The sequence below is a fragment of the Phocoena sinus genome, chromosome 13 (genome assembly GCF_008692025.1).
Source record: "Phocoena sinus isolate mPhoSin1 chromosome 13, mPhoSin1.pri, whole genome shotgun sequence".
NCBI lineage: Eukaryota > Metazoa > Chordata > Mammalia > Artiodactyla > Phocoenidae > Phocoena > Phocoena sinus.
This window is the reverse complement of record NC_045775.1, coordinates 71,316,341-71,335,563: the sequence shown is the minus strand read 5'-3', so window position 1 is coordinate 71,335,563 and position 19,223 is coordinate 71,316,341. Positions and strand designations below refer to the sequence as shown.

The 19,223-nt window shown below is 35.9% G+C and overlaps 1 protein-coding gene across 2 annotated transcripts in view; it reads right to left on the bottom strand.

Annotated features, from left to right (window-relative positions):
* Positions 1-19,223, bottom strand: part of CTNNA2 (catenin alpha 2) — a 1,238,106-nt gene that overhangs the window by 49,729 nt on the left and 1,169,154 nt on the right. For both annotated transcript variants that reach the window (XM_032653512.1, XM_032653513.1), the window contains exons 15-16: positions 13,420-13,601; positions 4,047-4,152 (exon numbers count right to left, since the gene is read on the bottom strand). In XM_032653512.1, the coding sequence (XP_032509403.1) occupies positions 4,047-4,152; positions 13,420-13,601 (288 nt within the window). The remainder of the gene's footprint in view (positions 1-4,046; positions 4,153-13,419; positions 13,602-19,223) is intronic.

Here is a 19,223-nt window from a genome sequence, read left to right as displayed (position 1 = left end):
CTGGGGACAGACACCAAAAACAACAGGAACTACCAACCTGCAGCCTGCAAAAAGGAGACCCCAAACACAGTAAGATAAGCAAAATGAGAAGACAGAAGAACACACAGCAGATGAAGGAGCAAGATAAAAACCCACCAGACCTAACAAATGAAGAGGAAATAGGCAGTCTACCTGAAAAAGAATTCAGAATAATGATAGTAAAGATGATCCAAAATCTTGGAAATAGACAAAATGCAAGAAACATTTAACAAGGACCTAGAAGAACTAAAGATGAAACAAACAACGATGAACAGCACAATAAATGAAATTAAAAACTCTAGAAGGGATCAATAGCAGAATAACTGAGGCAGAAGAACGGATAAGTGACCTGGAAGATAAAATAGTGAAAATAACTACTGCAGAGCAGAATAAAGAAAACAGAAAGAAAAGAACTAAGGACACTCTCAGAGAACTATGGAACAACATTAAATTCACCAACATTCAAATTATAGGGGTTCCAGAAGAAGAAGAGAAAAAGAAAGGGACTGAGAAAATATTTGAAGAGATTATAGTTGAAAACTTCCCTAATATGGGAAAGGAAATAGTTAATCAAGTCCAGGAAGCACAGAGAGTCCCTGGTTTATTCCAGGAATGCAAGGATTCTTCAATATACGCAAATCAACCAACGTAACACACCATATTAACAAATTGAAGGAGAAAAAACATATGATCATCTCAATAGGTGCAGAGAAAGCCTTCAACAAAATTCAACACCGATTTATGATAAAAACCCTGCAGAAAGTAGGCATAGAGAACTTTCCTCAACATAATAAACGCCATATATGACAAACCCACAGCCAACATTGTCTGCAATGGTGAAAAACTGAAAGCATTTCCACTAAGATCAGGAGGAAGACAAAGTTGTCCACTCTCACCACTCTTATTCAACATGGTTTTGGAAGTTTTAGCCTCAGCAATCAGAGAAGAAAAGGAAATAAAAGGAATCCAAATCGGGAAAGAAGAAGTAAAGCTGTCACTGTTTGCAGATGACATAATACTATACATAGAGAATCCTAAAGATGCTACCAAAAAACTACTAGATCTAATCAATGAATTTAGTAAAGTAGCAAGATACAAAATTAATGCACAGAAATCTCTGGCATTCCTATACACTAATGATGAAAAATCTGAACGTGAAATCAAGAGAGCACTCCCATTTACCATTGCAACAAAAATAATAAAATATCTAGGAATAAACCTACCTAAGGATACGAAAGACCTGTATGCAGAAAATTATAAGACACTGATGAAAGAAATTAAAGATGATACAAATAGATGGAGAGATACACCACGTTCTTGGATTGGAAGAATTAACATTGTGAAAATGACTCTACTACGTAAAGCAATCTACAGATTCAATGCAATCCCTATCAAACTACCACTGGCATTATTCACAGAAGTAGAACAACAATTTTCACAATTTGTATGGAAACATAAAATACCCCAAATAGCCAAAGCAATCTTAAGAATGTAAAATGGAGCTGGAGGAATCAGGCTCCCTGGCTTCAGACTATACTACAAAGCTACAGTAATCAAGACAGTATGGTACTGGCACAAAGACAGAAAGATGGATCAATGGAACAGGATAGAAAGCCCAGAGATAAACCCACACACATATGGTCACCTTATCTTGATAAAGGAGGCAGAATGTACAGTGGAGAAAGGACAGCCTCTTCAATAACTGGTGCTGGGAAAACTGGACAGGTACATGTAAAAGTATGAGATTAGATCACTCCCTAACACCATACACAAAAATAGGCTCAAAATGGATTAAAGACCTAAATGCAAGGCCAGAAACTATCAAACGCTTAGAGGAAAACATAGGCAGAACACTCTATGACATAAATCTCTGCAAGATCCTTTTTGACCCACTTCCTAGAGAAATGGAGATAAAAATAAACAAATGGGACCTAATGAAACTTCAAAGCTTTTGCACAGCAAAGAAAACCATAACCAAGAGAAAAAGACAACCCTCAGAATGGGAGAAAATATTTGCAAATGAAACAACTGACAAAGGATTAATCTCCAAAATTTATCAGCAACTCATGCAGCTCAATAACAAAAAAGAACAAACAACCCAATCCAAAAATGGGCAGAAGACCTAAATAGACATTTCTCCAAAGAAGATATACAGACTGCCAACAAACACATGAAAGAATGTTCAACATCATTAATCATTAGAGAAATGCAAATCAAAACTACAATAAGATATCATTTCACACCAGTCAGAATGGCCATCATCAAAAAATCTAGAAACAGTAAATGCTGAAGAAGGTGTGGAGAAAAGGGAACACTCTTGCACTGCTGGTGGGAGTGTGAATTGGTACAGCCACTATGGAGAACAGTATGGAGGTTTCTTAAAAAACTACAAATAGAACTACCATATGACCCAGCAATCCCACTACTGGGCATATACCCTGAGAAAACCATAATTCAAAAAGAGTCATGTACCAAAATGTTCATTGCATCTCTATTTACAATAGCCCAGAGATAGAAACAACCTAAGTGTCCATCATCGTATGAATGGATAAAGAAGATGTGGCACATATATTCAATGGAATATTACTCAGCCATAAAACCAAACAAAATTGAGCTATTTGTAATGAGGTGGATGGACTTAGAGTCTGTCATACAGAGTGAAGTAAGTCAGAAAGAGAAAGACAAATACCGTATGCTAACACATATATATGGAATTTAAGAAAAAAAAATGTCATGAAGAACCTAGGGGTAAGAGAGGAATAAAGCCACAGACATACTAGAGAATGGATTGAGGCTATGGGGAGGGGGAAGGGTAAGCTGTGACAAAGCGAGAGAGAGGCATGGACATATATACACTACCAAACGTAAAATAGATAGCTAGTGGGAGACAGCCGAATAGCACAGGGATATCAGCTCGGTGCTTTGTGACCGCCTGGAGGGGTGGGATAGGGAGGGTGGGATGGAGGGAGACGCAAGAGGGAAGAGACATGGGAACATATGTATATGTATAACTGATTCACTGTATTATAAAGCAGAAACTAACACACCATTGTAAAGCAATTATACTTCAATAAAAATGTAAAAAAAAAAAAATCATAGGAGCCTAGGACCATCTACGGGGGAGGAAACAATTCAAAAACTTTCATTGTCTCCAGAGAGCATAACTGTTTTGTAGTCTAGTAGGCAAATTCATGCTCATAATATTTTCTCCATGTAAATAGCAGTTTATGTAATATTCTCTATTTCAGAATCTTAATTTATATTTTAAGACATTTTCCTTTTAAAACAGTTCAAACTGTAAGCCACTGGTTTCTTAAAGAGATGAGCATCAGCTATCTGGAAAAGTATATTGCCTAAAGTACCCTTAAAAGAAATGGCCCATTATTGCAACAAGACATATTTAGAACAGGATTTTAGAGTTCCAATTCAGCAAAATAAGATGAAAAGTGTGGAAATAAGCTCAAACACTCAACATTCAGATTGTGAACTATTTTATCATGTATCTTAGTTCAGTCTAAAAGCATAAAAGATACTATTGAGAATTTCATTAATCTCTGATACCCTTTAGGTCTGGATGAAAATAAAGCTGAAATCTGGATGTTCTTGACTATGTGGATTCATCCCATTTATGCTAGAGCATAAGTTATTATGAGAGCATCATTACAGTGAGATCAATTATAACCAGAAGTAAAGTTCTTTCTTTTTCTTCCCCCTTGTGCAGTGTATTTGACTTTCTGAATGAGGACAGCCAGGATCCATGATTCCTTGTGGATTATGTCTCTTAAAAAGTGGGTACTCTTCTTTCTCAAGGAATTTTGATCATTGGATTTACTAGTCCCTCTGAACTGAACCCACCTTTGGCATCAACTCAGTCTCCACAGAGTTAGAGGCCAGTTTGTAAAATGGTAGCGATTCTCTACAATTCATTCTTCGGGGGCATTTTATAGAGTGCATAAAACCCATTACAGAACGCAAGAGCTAGTTAATGACCCCACTCAGCATGTGCTTGCTCTTCTGTCTTATATTACCTGATCAGCCACAGCTCGGGCTAATTTGTCCATTCGAGAGCCTGCTTCAGCAATTTTCTTGGCAGCATTAATCACATCAGATGTATTTTTCAATGGGCCTTTGCCTCTGAAAAAACAGACACAACATAATTAGAAATCCACTTTATGACAGGAAATAGACACACCTACCATATTGTTTGCCCAGGACTCTGCTTTTGTATTTGATTTGGCTCTGACCAAGTTAAAGGAAATTTTAATATTTTCTTGATTCACTTCAATTTCCATGTAAATAATTCAATTTACTTGCATTCATTTTTAGGGAATATTTTTCCCTATTTGGATGTGCATGCTCACATTTTATTCTTTACATGCATTTCTATATATTTTAAACAGTGGTCCCTTAAAAAATATGATCACCACAAGAGCAATGGGAATTTAATATGTAAATGCTTACCATGTGTCTATGCTGTTGTATATACATTTGTCTTCATAACAACCCTAACAAGTAGGCATCATCATTCCCATTTTAGAGAAGAGAAAAATAGACTAAACTGAATAACTCATCTAAGCTTATGCAAATCATGTGATAAATTCTAAATTTAAATCAGAGGCTAGCCAAAATAAATGCACATGCATTGTCTTTCATACCATGCTCAGCACTATTATTATGTTAATTATATTTTTAAGTCCACTTTGGCTCCTTAAGAAGCCACTGTCTCTTGTCCATAACTGAGAACTGTTTGGCCAGAATTTCAGAAATCTGCTGAGCTCTTACTCTTGCTGGTTTATATGTTTCTGGGACTGACTTACGAAGGAAGACGCACAGAACACTGTGTGACAGTAGATGTATTTATGCTGAACCATTTTCCCAGTATTTTCACATAAGGCTTTCAATTAGGTAAACTGTTTAAAATTACTTGTCTTTTAAATATTTATTAGAAAGGAAAAAGAAATTATGCTGCATCATAAATCTTTAAACAAAATGTTGCATATGATATGATTTTTCTTCACTTTTCTTGAGAGGTAAATAAAATAATAGACTAAATACATTCATCCTTATATTTTTAGCATTGTTACTGGTCTCCTTATATGCATCTAAAAATCAATGCATTTTTTAGGCCTACAAACTTATAAACCTATAGTTAAGACATGTGGTAAAATATAGAGAAAAAACCACTCAGAAGTGATTTATTTAGAATGCATAGAGATTGGGCAATGATTGCCATTGTTATATAACAATGTTTTATAAAATGGAAGACTTAAAATGACTTTAGAAAATAAATGTAAATGAAGGGCATTTTGTTTCCCTCTTAATTTTGCCTCTGGCATTTTCAGTGTTAGTAGGTAAAAGTAAAATATATTGTGTTCATGTCAGTGCTTAAACACGTACATAGGGAAATTCAAAGCAAGCTATTTAATTTTGCTGTGGTAACATTAACTCTTCCACAAAAGACACTGATTTTTTTTCAGTTGTATAGATTTTTAAAATATGGACAGAGATTTTACATGTGAATTTGATATAATATGGATGAATTAAAGAATCTGGACAATTGGGCTCCCATGCTCTCACATTATTTTTTTTAAATTATCTCTAAATAAACTTTTATTTTGTTTTTGGTTTATATTTTTAAAGGAAAGGTTAGATGCAGAATCTGTTAATATTTAATATTACTCTCATTATTGTTTATTTCTCTGTAACTTCCAAACCTTAGAAAATCTTATTTGCAAACTTACTCTGACAAAATATTTGTTGTTACCTTTTGCCTTCATCTTAACCCATTCACAAAGGGCTGCTCTATGCTTGATTTTTCATTACTAACAATCTTGGTGTTTGTTTGCTCCAAGAATTTCAAAGGACTTGAGGAAATGCTTTCTCATGAACTTTTCATGATAACTTTCAACAGTTGATTGACTCTGACAAAATGTGCTAAGTTAATAAAGAACATTTATAGAGACTTGAATTTGTTTGAGGCTGAGACTCCCATATTGCAGCTAAAGCATGATTAGAAGCATGTCTTTTGTGATTACACCAGAGACTACAGTACATAGACTCACTATTATATTGTATTTAAAATTTTGAGACTTTAGAGGTCACATTGCAGACTCAATTCAAATGTTTGGAATCACAAGTTGATGACAGGGATGTATTACATGAAACTAGAGAGCAATGTAGAAATTTGGGGATCATCAAATATTTCCTCATTTTCTGATTGAGAAAGCTGAAACCCGAAGAGGAAGTGAAGTGACCTGCCCAAGACGATAATGCAGAGAGTGATAAGAGAGAGAAAAAGGACTGCAACCTCTGTGTCCCTAATCACAATTTAGTACTCTTTCTGCTATATTCTGATGAGATAGCTAAAGTAGTAATCTCAGAGAAACACAAATAGCCATAACTACAGATATTAATATGCAAGAAATAACAAAAACAATAATCATCTGACTCAAGAATTTAGAAAGTAGGAAGAAACTAATAAAAATCACTAACATGTGGAATCTAAAATATGGCACAGATGAACCTATCTACAAAACAGAAACAGATTCACACACATAGAGAACAGCCTTGTGGTTGCCAAGGAGGAGTGGGGTGGGGGAGGGGAGGACTTTGAGTGTGGGATTAGCATATGTAAACGATTATATATAGGATGGATAAACAACAAGGTCCTACTGTATAGCACAGGGAGCTGTATTCAATATCCTGTGATAAACCATAATGGAAAAGAATATTAAAAAAAAAGTCTCTATTACAGAGTCACTTTGCTGTACAGCAGAGATTGGCACAACACTGTAAATCAACTATACTTCAATAAAAAAATAAAATTAAAAAAATAAGAAGAGATTTATGAGTTAGAAAATAACAGAACACAGAAAATAAATAAATCAATTCCAAAAAAAAGGAAGGCAAAACTGATATAGAAAATATACTTAGCTTGCTATCAAGAAAAAAATAGGAGAAAAATATTCTAAAGTAAAAAATTGTAAGATTTAAATTATCTTAAAAAAAACAGAACATTTGAAGTATTACAATACTAGTTTCCTCAAATACATGTAAAGAAATTTGAGAACATGGATGAAATAACTTTCTAGGAAAATATAATTTACCAACACTGGCTAGAAAGTAGATTTTGAAAACTCTAAAGAATCTGATTTCCATGAAAGAAATAAGTAAGGCTGTCAAAGAGAAAGCTGGTCAAAAAATCAGTAAATCCAGATGGTTTCTCAGAGGAATTTACTAAACCTTTAAAACAGAGGTCCCCAACCCCTGGGCCACACAGCAGGAGGTGAGTGGCGGGCAGGCAGGCAAGCAAGCTCCCTGCTCCCCCCACCCCATCGTCTGTGGAAAAATTGTCTTCCAAAAACTGGTCCCTGGTGCCAAAAAGGTTAGGGACCACTGCTTTAAAAAGAAGATAATCCCAATGCAATTTAAATTCTTCCAGAATATAGGAAAAGAAGAAAGACTTCAAAAACAGTTTCATTAAGTAACATAATATTGATATTGTCAGAAGCACCTAATACAAATTATTTATTTAAGATTCTGCACAGCAAAGGAAACCATCAACAAAATGAAAAGGCAACCTACTGAATGGGAGAAAATATTTGCAAATCATAGATCTGATATGGGGTTAATATCTAAAATATATAAAGAACTTAATCAATAGCAAAAAAGAAAATAATCCAATTTAAAGACAGGCAGAGGGCCTGAAAAGACACATTTCCAAAGAAAACATACAGATGGTCAACAGGTACATGAAAAGGTACTCGACATTACTAATGATCAGGGAAATGCAAACCAAAACCACAATAAGATATCACCTCACACCAGTCAGAATGGCTTATATCAAAAAGACAACAAATAACAGACGTTGGCAAGGATGTGGAGAAAAGAGAACACTTGTGCACTATTGGTGGGAATATAAATTGGTGCAGCTACTGGGGAAAACAGTATGGAGTTTCCTCAAAAAATTAAAAATAGAACTGTCATATGATTCAGCAATTCCACTACTGGGTATTTATCTGAAGAAAATGAAAACACTAATTTAAAAAATATATGCACTCCTATGTTCATTGTAGCATTATTTACAATACTCAATATATGGAAGCAACCTAAGTGTCCATCAATGGATGAATGAATAAAGACACAAATAAATGGAAAGACACCTTATGTACATGGATTAGAAGACCTAATATTATTAAGATATCAATACTACACAAAGCAATCAATGTAATCCCTATTAAAAACCCAGCAGCAATTTTGCCAAAATAGAAAAATCTATCTTAAAAAATCATATGGATTGTCAAGGCACCCCAAATAGCCAAAAAATCTTCCTTAATCTTAAAAAAGGACAAAGTTGGGGGCCTTACTACAAAGCTACAGTAATCAAAACAGTGTAGTACTGGCATAAAGACAGATGTATAAAATAATGGAACAGAATAGAAAGCCCAGCAGATTTTTGACAAGTTCTCAAGACCATTCAACAGGAAAAGGACAGTGTTTTCAACAAATGATATTGGGAAAATTGATATCTACATGCAAAAGAATGAAGCAGGACCTTTTTCTTATACCATATACAAAAATCAACTGGAAGTGGATCATGAGAGCTAATCTATACATATTTTATAAGAAAAGTTAAGGGAAAAACTTCATGATGTTGGATTTGGCAATGATTTCTCTCATGCAACACCAATAAAACAGGCAACAGCAACAACAAAAATAGACAAATTTGACTATATCAAAATTTTTAAAACTTCTGTGCATTGAAGGACACAATCAACAGAATACAAAGGCAACCCACAGAATCAGAGAAAATATTTGCAAATCCTATACCTAACAAGGGGTTGATATCCAGAATATAGAAAAACTCCTAGAACTCAACACTAAAAATTAATCAGCCTGATTAAAAAACGGGCAAAAGACCTGAATATACATTTCTCCAAAGAAGAATACAATGGCTAATCAGCACATGAAAAGATGTTCAACACCACTAATTGTTAGGAAAATGTAAATCAAAATCACAATGAGATACCATCTCACACTCATTAAGATAGTTACTATAAAAACAAACAAAAACAGAAAATAAGAAGTCTTGGTGAGGATGGGAAGGAGTTGGAACCTTTGTGCACTGTTGATGGGAATATAAAATGGTGCAGCTGCTATGTAAAACAGTACAGTGGTTCCTAAAAAAAATAAACATAGAACTACCATGTGATCCAGCAATTCCACTCCTGGGTATATATTCAAAGAATTGAAAGCAGGGTCTCAAAGAGATATTTGTACACCCATGTTCATAGCAATATTATTCACAATCCAAGTGCCCAAGAATAGATGAATGGATAAATAAAACATGATGTATATATTCATTGAAATATTATTTAGCCTTAAGAAGGAATGAAAGTCTGACATGTACAATATGGATGAACCTTGAGAACATTATGCTAAGTGAAATATGCCAGTCACAAAAAGACAAATGCTGTATGTTTTCACTTATATGAGATACTAGAGTAGTCAAATTCATAGAGACAGAAAGGAGAATGGTGTTGCCAGGGATGTTGCCCAGAAAAGATCAGAAGTCTGAGTCTTCCTATTAGTGGAAGGCAGTATGGACAAAGGGACTAGTTCCACTGGCTGTAGTTCCCAGTCTCAAAGTGATGGTTTATACCCTTTGTCTTTCCCTAACTTAATCAGGTTCTCTACTTTGTGCATTTTGAAAGGTTCTTTGAGGAATCTTGTGACCTTAAAGACAAAAGCCATCTTATTGTTCCATTTGGAACATGTTTTTAGTTTTCTTGGAAAAATATCAAGCCATAGAATTGGCTCTACTGTATAGGTTCATGTAACCTTCTCTCTTTTGCTAATAGGTGATTCTTATACAAGGGTCAATATTTGGAAGCTTTCCCAGGAAATGGTCACTTCCAAAAAAAAAGAGAATCATGGAAAGCTATTACTGCATTACTGCTATCCACAATTTAACAACTAATTCATATTTATTTCATGAAAAGGTAATAGGTATTAATGAGAAAAATCAATGTGTGAGTGCATTCTGAGTCAATGTACTCAGTACCCAGAATTCTTAAATTCTGAGTTAATCCAAGTTAAAAACATTTATTTACTATAGTTTTCTCAGTACCTCTAACAGATCAATATATGATGTGACTCTCCAGTAATGAGATATAGTAAGTAAGGAGTATATTTGTAAATGTACTGAATCATAGAAGCCCGTTTTCAGAACCACAGTCCATAAAACATAGTTGGGAAATACCACTTTCACCAATTAGCTGAAGTGGTCTAAAGACAGTGCAGTGGAAAAGTTGTATTAATCTGGGGATTAAAGATAAATCAGGTGAGACTGTAGTACCATAAGTTGAATTATTCAAGGAAGTAACATTTATATGATGGTCTTGAAGTAGAAATACAAATATGCACAAAATTGAGAAGGAATCTAAGGGTCAGTAAAGGTAGGCCTTGGATAGCAAACTCAAGATTTTTATATTATTCTATGAAAAGAGGAAAGAAAGTTTTGGTGCAAAGGGAGCTAGATGGATGTCCTTTAATGGCCAGATATGGCATGGCAAGAACTGACAAGAGTCAAGATTTGGAACTGGAAGACCAGTCAAGCTGTCACTTGGGCTAAAGCCCTGAGTGTCCATACCAAGGCAGGAATGAAATTTGGGAATAGCAGGCTGATTACATGATTCTTTACTTTAGCAGTAGATTGTACCCTGAAAGCTTTTTGTTTTAGCCTGAACCCAGTTCCTTTCAAGATCAGAACTTACAGTTGATCTCAAGAGACAGCTTTGTCCCTTGCTGTACAATTAAACTTGGGTTTCTTTCCTGAACTGCTGCCATCTGCACACCTTTTGTTATTGGGATACAAGACTGGCCCATGCTATTTCTTTCTGAAAGTGACATGAGAGGTATGGATTCACCCTATGCAGGACAGCATTTATGCCATCACCATGAGATGATGAACTGTTTCCTGGTCAGTTCTTGGAAGTCAAGAACTGACCAGGAAACAGACATGAGGCATAATCAGTTTTATCCATGAAGAAGTTATTACACAAATAATGAGGCAAAACCTCTCCAATTTTAATAATAATGGAGTGGATATCATTGAGATTACTGAATCAAATTAATGAATTAGCTACTGATAAGAATAAAACAACAAAATAATAAATGCAAGTTTTTTTTTTTCTTGTACCCAAACACCCTTTAAATGTAAGATCTGAAGAGAGTAGTCAAATTTCAATTCCTACTCAGCTATATCCTTCCTTTAAATAAGGGAACATAATACGTAAGAGCCATTAGAGTTATAGAGCTGAAATTATTCCTTTTTAAAGTGGAAAATGCAAGGCTAATAATGCATAGGGTCAAGTGCAGTGAACTTATGGGAGAGGCACAAAGAAAGGCTCAAATTAGCTACCTCTTTGCATGGCAGATGGGGGCAGCAGCAAAACCTCAGCTTCCTGTACTCCATTTCCAATTCACAGTCTCTCCTGTTTCTCTGGATATTAACTGTATCCTCCCTTTGCCCTCACAAAGGGGCACAAAACTACTCATCAGGCAGTGGAAAAAAATGATAACTAGTAGCACTCTAGACATTTCATTATTCAAATCAGCATAAAATTATTATACAAAATCCCTCAGGAACTGAAGTGGCCCTCTTTTCACTTTTAAAACTATGCTTTGACTGATAGAAAGTCTGTCTTATTTAACATCATCTAACAAGACCCCCTCAAGTATATCTCTCTTCCTTGACACAGTTATATATAATCTAGAGTATTATAAAATGTCTCCCTGATCTAAACTAGCAACATGACTTGATTCATCATTCATTTTAAATTAATGAGATTATTTGTTCAAGTGATGTTCTTAATGGATTGTATAATATCCATCAGATAAAGTATGAATAGTGTTGAAAGCAAGCAAATTAAGTCATCACAGGCCTTGCTTGAAAAGCAATGACTGTGGGCTGCCATGATAGTCTGATTTGTAGGAAATTTAGACTTAAATAATGGCTCAGACTGAGTTATCCTACTATTACTTTTTGTGTGAAATAAATCTGTGAAACCGACAAAGACCAGCCAAATGTACAAATTTGAACTTCTAATGAATACAATGACATTTAAAATCTCGAAGATCACCCTCATAACTTTAAAGTCATTCCACTAAAGTCAAAAACAATTTTTAAATATTTGGAGAAAGGACCAAGTGATGTCATTAGTACATATTGGCCAGAGGCAAAAGGTAAAGGGAAAAAGGCAGAGATGTGCCATATTTTATTATGACCTATAATTAACTGTAGGCTTTTCTTATTAAAAGCACTCAACAATCACTTAAAAAATTGTCTCCCATAAGGTAGTGTCTTCACATTGCCACACATCTTATATAACTTTAATAACAAATACCGTGTTGAATCATTAAAACATCTTTTCTCATGTATCTGTGTGTGTCTGTGTTTCTAAGAAAAAGAAATCTACAGAAAAATGATAGCTTTCATTCATATGGCAGCATAATTTGTAACTTCATTACCTCTTTGGATTTTAAAACTCTCCTGTGAAAGTTGATAAGAAGAGTATTATTTTCCCATTGTACAAATGAATAAAGACAGTATGAGACAGGTCCAAAATCACCTGGTATTTGGACTAAAAATCCAGGGCTCTTTCATGGAGCTTTGCTCTCCCTTTGTCTGCCCTTTGGGTGGTAGGAAGGGCAGAAATGTCATCTCCCTTTAAAGAGGAAACTAAAAATGCAATGGCAGAAACAGCAATGACCCCTGATGAGGAAAAGGCTCCTGACAAAATTCTGACTGGTATCTTGATTTAGTAAAAGCACTGCTCAGAGCAAAAGGATCTAAAACTTATACAATGTTTAATTTCCTTGTCAAAATTACAGAATCAGAGAGTTGAACCTGATTCTTTGTGTGTAAGCATAAAATACGAGCTGAGATTAATGCTAAATCATGAGCTAGCATTAAACCATATTACATGTCTACATGCACACACACACACATATATATATAGATAGATATTTTTTTCCAAAGGGGCATTAACAAATCATACACCTTATCTTCAGAATAATACTTAAACACACTGCAAAACAGCATAGACCAAAAATGAGTCACCCAAGCCCCAGGGGTTTGATTTTATGACTGACTTAGGATGGATAATTAAAACAATAATAATTACAGAAATGAATCTGTTCTTTTTGACCAAAAAGACCTATCTGCTAAGAACCAGGTCCAGATCACTTTGACTTACACATGTAAATTTTATAATACCACTACCTTGCTTTGATGTAGTCTTTTAATTTTTCAGCAGGCTTTTCACATGCTAATACACATTGTTATGCTTCTGTTATTTTTAATGAGAAAATCTTCCTCTTCCTGTCTCCAGGCCTCACCTTGTGAAGTCTGTCATTTCCATCATGATCATACACATCTGCTTGGCCAGCACAATGATATCATTGCCGCTGTCGTCCCATTTGGCCACTTCAGCATCCAGCTTGCTTTTCTCTTGGTGGAATATCTCCACCTGCTCAGCTATTTTTGCCTTCTCCTCTTGCGGTAGTTGTGCCATGATGGCCTGTGTGGGTTACAGAAAAAGTGTGACTAATGGTGACAAAGAAGCACAGACAGGAGGGTGACTGTGCCTCCAGTTAATGGCAAAGCCAGACCCTGACAAGGATGATAGGCTGTCCCACCATTCTGGAAAGTACTTTTTCTCCAGCCCCAAGAATGCAAAAGCACAGACTGGTAAGGTCCCCACATTCCCTGTCCCTGTTCCAACATACAAAAAAATAAGAGATCCAAAGGTACGTGCACATTGACAGTAACAGAACTTCTTTGTCGCTGTGATGACATATGTTTGTTCAAAAGAATCTATTCCTGACGATTTTTATATTTGGTCTTGGGAAACTTTTACCAGATGAAAGAATGCACCTCTTTCAACACTGAAATCTGTTCAGAAAAAAAGAAAACAGGCCTCTGTTGCTGGGAAGGAAAAGAATTTTAAAGAATATCTGAGCATCCCAAGTGGGATGGGGAGATGTCCTGTGAGTGTTAATGAAGCCATTCATGGTTAGATGCCAAACAAAAATCCCTTATGCAGGGCACATCAGGGATGGCATATCTATTTTCAGTCCTCCTGCATGGAAATCCTGGGTCGAACATGGCTCCCTGGAGAGCCTATGAGTATGTACAGGGAAGCTGTGATGGGATAACATTTAGGATTAAGAAGCAAAGGTTGATTTTCAATAGTTGCTAGGTAAGGGAATGTAGAAAAGGAAAAACTACAGTTGATTCTCACTATTCACAGATTTTTTATTTGCAAATTTGCCTACTCTCTAAAATCTATTTGAAATCCCCAAATCAATATTTGTGGTGCTTTCAGACATTCACAGACATATGCAGAGATGCCAAAGTTTTGAGTCATCGACAACCATGTTCCCAGATGAGGCCAAACAAGGGTTTCTCTGCTTTCTTGTTTCAGCACTCATACCATAAAGAAGCGTCCTTTCTGCAATCTATTTAGTACCACATTTTCCACATATTTATTGGTGTTTTTTATTGGTGGCACTTTTTATTGGTGGTTTTGCTGTCTAACTTGGCCCCCAATCCTAGTGCTGAAATGCTGTCTTGTGTCTCTAAGCACAAAAAGGCTGCAATGTGCCTAATGGAGAAAATACATGTATTAGATGAACTTCGTTCAGGCATGACTTTTAGTGCTCCCAGCTGTGAGCTCAATGTTCATGAACCAAAACTATCTAATAAGGTATCTAAACAGAAACACTCATTAAACAAGATTACATATTGATGGGTTGAAGGAAATGTTAAGACTAGCAGCTCTCAGGAAGCTAACCCTGCATTTCCCCTAGGAGCAATGATTCCGTAGTTGCTAATTAAGCGTTCATGGTGACTTTACAGAACATAAGGGCCATGAATAAAGAGAATCAACTGTATTTGTTAGACACTATTTATGTAGCAGGCACTGAATGAAATGTTTGACATCACCTCAATGCATCCTCAAAGAACCATTTACAACCTGCTTCACTGAAAGGACCACGTGGATCAGTGTGTCAGCACTGATATCCCTCTCATTCTGGGATGCACGTATTCTCCAGAAGAGCATGATTTGGGGTACCGACAGCTGTTGCAAAGGACAAGTAAATAGCACAAAGAAACCTTCTTTCTATATTGTAAAGTTCCTCCTAATGTGAGTGAATTGTTCAAAGGAGAGGTAGGTAGCTGCTATCTAATGGAAATATCAATGGATATAAGCTCAGAAAAACTGGGCTCAACCTGGCTCTGTAACTGACTTGGGTTAAGGCCTCATTGCTACTGGATCACATCCTTAACATTCTATAATATAAGAATAGTAAACAATTACCTCAAAATGTTATGGTGGACAGAAAATGAAATAATAAATGTAAAATGAAAGTAAGCATGTGTGGGATTATTGTTAACATTACATTATCGTTATTTCTGTATGAGTTTTCTTCTAGCTGCTTCTCCAGCTTATTACTTAGTTGCCATCAAAGAGAAGGGATGGGCTCAGAGACTATGTGACTCTCTATAAATAGAAGCTTGACATGATTCCTTGAACACAGGCATGTATACTGGGTACTGTACTAAAAGGCTTATGAATGTCAAAAATTTAATCTACTTAATTATTCTACAAGATTAATACTATTATTACCCTTATTTTATTAATGATGATACCAAGATCCAGGGAAGTTAATTAAATTCTGAATATTACACAACTAATGAGCTATAAGAATAGGATTCAAACCCAGGTCAGGTAACACCATACTTAACCATTGTGCACAATGGGATCACCACGCAGGACCATGCAGGTTAGACACTGCCCAGTGGTCCCAGCCCAGTGGGTAAAAGATCACTAAAACTCTAGGCTCTGTCCACCAGGCTGAGCATCCTAGACAAGCCTTCATCTGCCCAGGGTAAAGGGGTGCCTTGTCTGATTTGCATGAAGTGACCTTGAACCAGCAGCTTCCCAGATGTTACATCTTACTAATAGACAGCCACATCTATGAAATCCCGTGCATGCTTGTGTGTGACTTTATACAAATAGCATGTGAGTGTGTGTGTATGATGTATGTATATACTTATGTAGAACAATATGTGTGTGCGTGTGTATACAAAAACTACAATCCATATTTTAAAAGCCAGACTTGTGCAAATACAATAGTTAAAGTATTAAAATACTAATATTTGAAAAATATTTTACAGTACTTTTTAAGATAGCTAATATACAAAAGAGCTTGTTATAAACTCACATATGCAATATCATACTAACTGCAAAGCTGCTAGTTTTTCCAATACCTTTGAGATAGGTTTGGATTTGCAGAAGTTTCCTGAAGCATCCCTGTCTGATGTTCTAATGCTGTCTTAGATTCATCTGTCCTCCTCATACAAAATTGATAATCATGTTTTACTTAAACCTCACAAGTCCTAACTAGCATCATTTAAAGCATCCGTTAGGTGCTTCTCTGTAAAAGAATCTATAAAACTACCTGACAGACCTCCATACTCTACATTCAATCTCCAGATTCTAGCAATAAACCTGTCATTGTTCCAAAAGGGTTAATTTGTGCATTAAAGGGTGTACACGTGTCTGTCAACTGTATCACTTGAGTTTCACATTGTGCAGTTTAGCATTTGAATGTTAACTCCCTTGCTCTAACTCTCTAATTTCGAGTAATGCCCTACCTCTGACTTCTCTTTGAGCTTCCTGAGGGTAGAGTCCCCAGCATCCTGCACAGTGTAGAAGCTAAATACATATCACTTGATTGACTGCTTACCCATTTTTCCACTCACTGCATCAACATATTTTGAGAGAAGTTAACAGAACTGACATACGTTTCATAAGGGCACAATTCCAAAGAAAAACTGGCTCCTTAGAGCAGATTTGTATAAGAAGATGTAATTTTGACTCTAGGTGTGCTCCGCCCGCATAATGCACTTAATGGTGTGTGATTTGGGTGTAAGAGTCGTTATATCTGCTTCTGCTTATGTAGCTATCGATGAAGTAAAGTTGTTTCCTAAATATTATTAAAATGCTCTTAGCTTTTAAAAATTCATAATTGACCTTTTCTGAAACTGAAATTTTAAAAAAAAGGTTATCTATAAACAGTAGATCACAAACTGTGAAATTTGCAAGTTAATCAAATTAAAATTCAACACATGAGTTTTAATTAGGTCTTATCAATGTAACTCAGCAGTTTGAAATGTTAACACATTAAAGCCGTTCTAGGGCTTCCCTGGTGGCGCAGTGGTTGAGAGTCCGCCTGCCGATGCAGGGGACACGGGTTCGTGCCCCGGTCTGGGAAGATCCCACATGCCGCGGAGCGGCTGGGCCCGTGAGCCATGGCCGCTGAGCCTGCGCGTCCGGAGCCTGTCCTCCGCAACGGGAGAGGCCACAACAGTGAGAGGCCCGCGTAACGCATTAAAAAAAAAAAAAAAAAAAAAAAAGCCGTTCTAGCTAGGAAAAAAAAATTAGAGGCTGGCTACATTCAAATCAAGTTGAATACAAAATATATGACATGCAATTGTTCATTCCCTCAAACTAAGGAAACATGAGAAAAATGATTTTCATGACCAAAGGGAAAGACAACAAATCAGCTTTTCTGTTTGTGTCATGTGATCACCTGGGGCGGTCTGAGATTTTTGGCTGCTTTCTGTGTAGCTAAGCACAGCTGTCCAGATTGTTGATCTGGGACCCCAAGTCAGTGGCATCAGAAACTTGAATTCACAAAGTTTTCTAACCACCCTGTTCCGTGCTCCTAGCCTTTCCTTTGAATATACAACCACTTTTTGTGATTGTTTTAAACTTTATTTATTAAATGAAAGTGCAAATCACTGACGCAAGCCAACGACCACTCAGCCCAGAATCTTTTTCTTTAATCTAAATCTCAAAGAGCTTTTTTCCAATCTCAAAAGGATTATTTCTCCAACCCCAAGATGAAAAATGACTTTTAAAGTCCATGGACCTCCAAACTGATATGTTAGTTTCTTAAACAGAGCAAGAGTCTTACATTTTAAGGCTTTAAGTACACAAATGTTTATAAATAATGATTTAAAAGGTTAAAATTTAATGTGCCCATTTCTACTCACTTGGTTTTAAAGCAGGATAATAAGCATAAGAAATTAAGGAGTGGGTGACTTTTACCTGTCTCAGGCTGTGAAGTGAATTGGAAAATTGAGGTTCTTGTCTCATTAATTCAAATTAAAACTTGCACGATGGTCTGAATTATCTAGCTCTTTCAGGTTAAATTATTGGTCAGCCTTCTAATGAATGACTACCTTGTGCTACAAGCATCATGATCATCTTCTTAAACTTAACATTATGTAATAACTCGTAATACATTTCATCATGCATTTCTCCTAATGACATTATGAAGTAGGATGCTGTATATATATTATATATATATATATATATATATATATATATATATATAATACACACACACACACACACGCACACACACACACAAGGAGACGAGGCAGGGACAGGTTAAGAAAATTACCCCAAAGCCGCACAGCTTGGCCAAGTTCATATTTCAAATCAGGTTTGTGTGACTCCAAACAATATATTTTATCCTGAAGGTTAAATGCCCAAGAGTTGTTGCTGATCAATTTTAACTATGTCAGTTTGTGAGGAAAGAGTTTATAAGATGTCATGTTTAGGAACAAAGGGCCTGATCATTTCTATATTTCATCAGATCAGGGTATGATTGTTTTCATTCATTCTCTCTCTCTCTCTCTCTCTCTCTCTCTCATAAAGTATTGTAGACAAGCAGCAGACAGGAACACATAAAGGAAACAAACATTCACTCTAATTTCAGATTTTGAGAGCAATGTTGGAGTGGGTACTAAATTCTTTTCTCCCACCATAACCTCCTCTTAGATTAATTTACCATTTTCAGAGAAGAATTTCTCTGAATGAGAACACAAAGTAACAGGAGAGAACAGGCTGCTGGAAAGAGCAACTGCCTCTGTCAGAGACAACTTTTGCCTCCTTCACAATTTCGACCAAGTTAACACACTTCTCTGGTCAAAAGTTCGACCATCTGTCATCTCATCAATTCAGTGCACCCTCTTATTTTCAATTTACAGCCATAATTCTATGTCTCTGATTTGTCATCATATAATTATAGGCTTAAATAGGCTGACTCAATAACTAATGCTG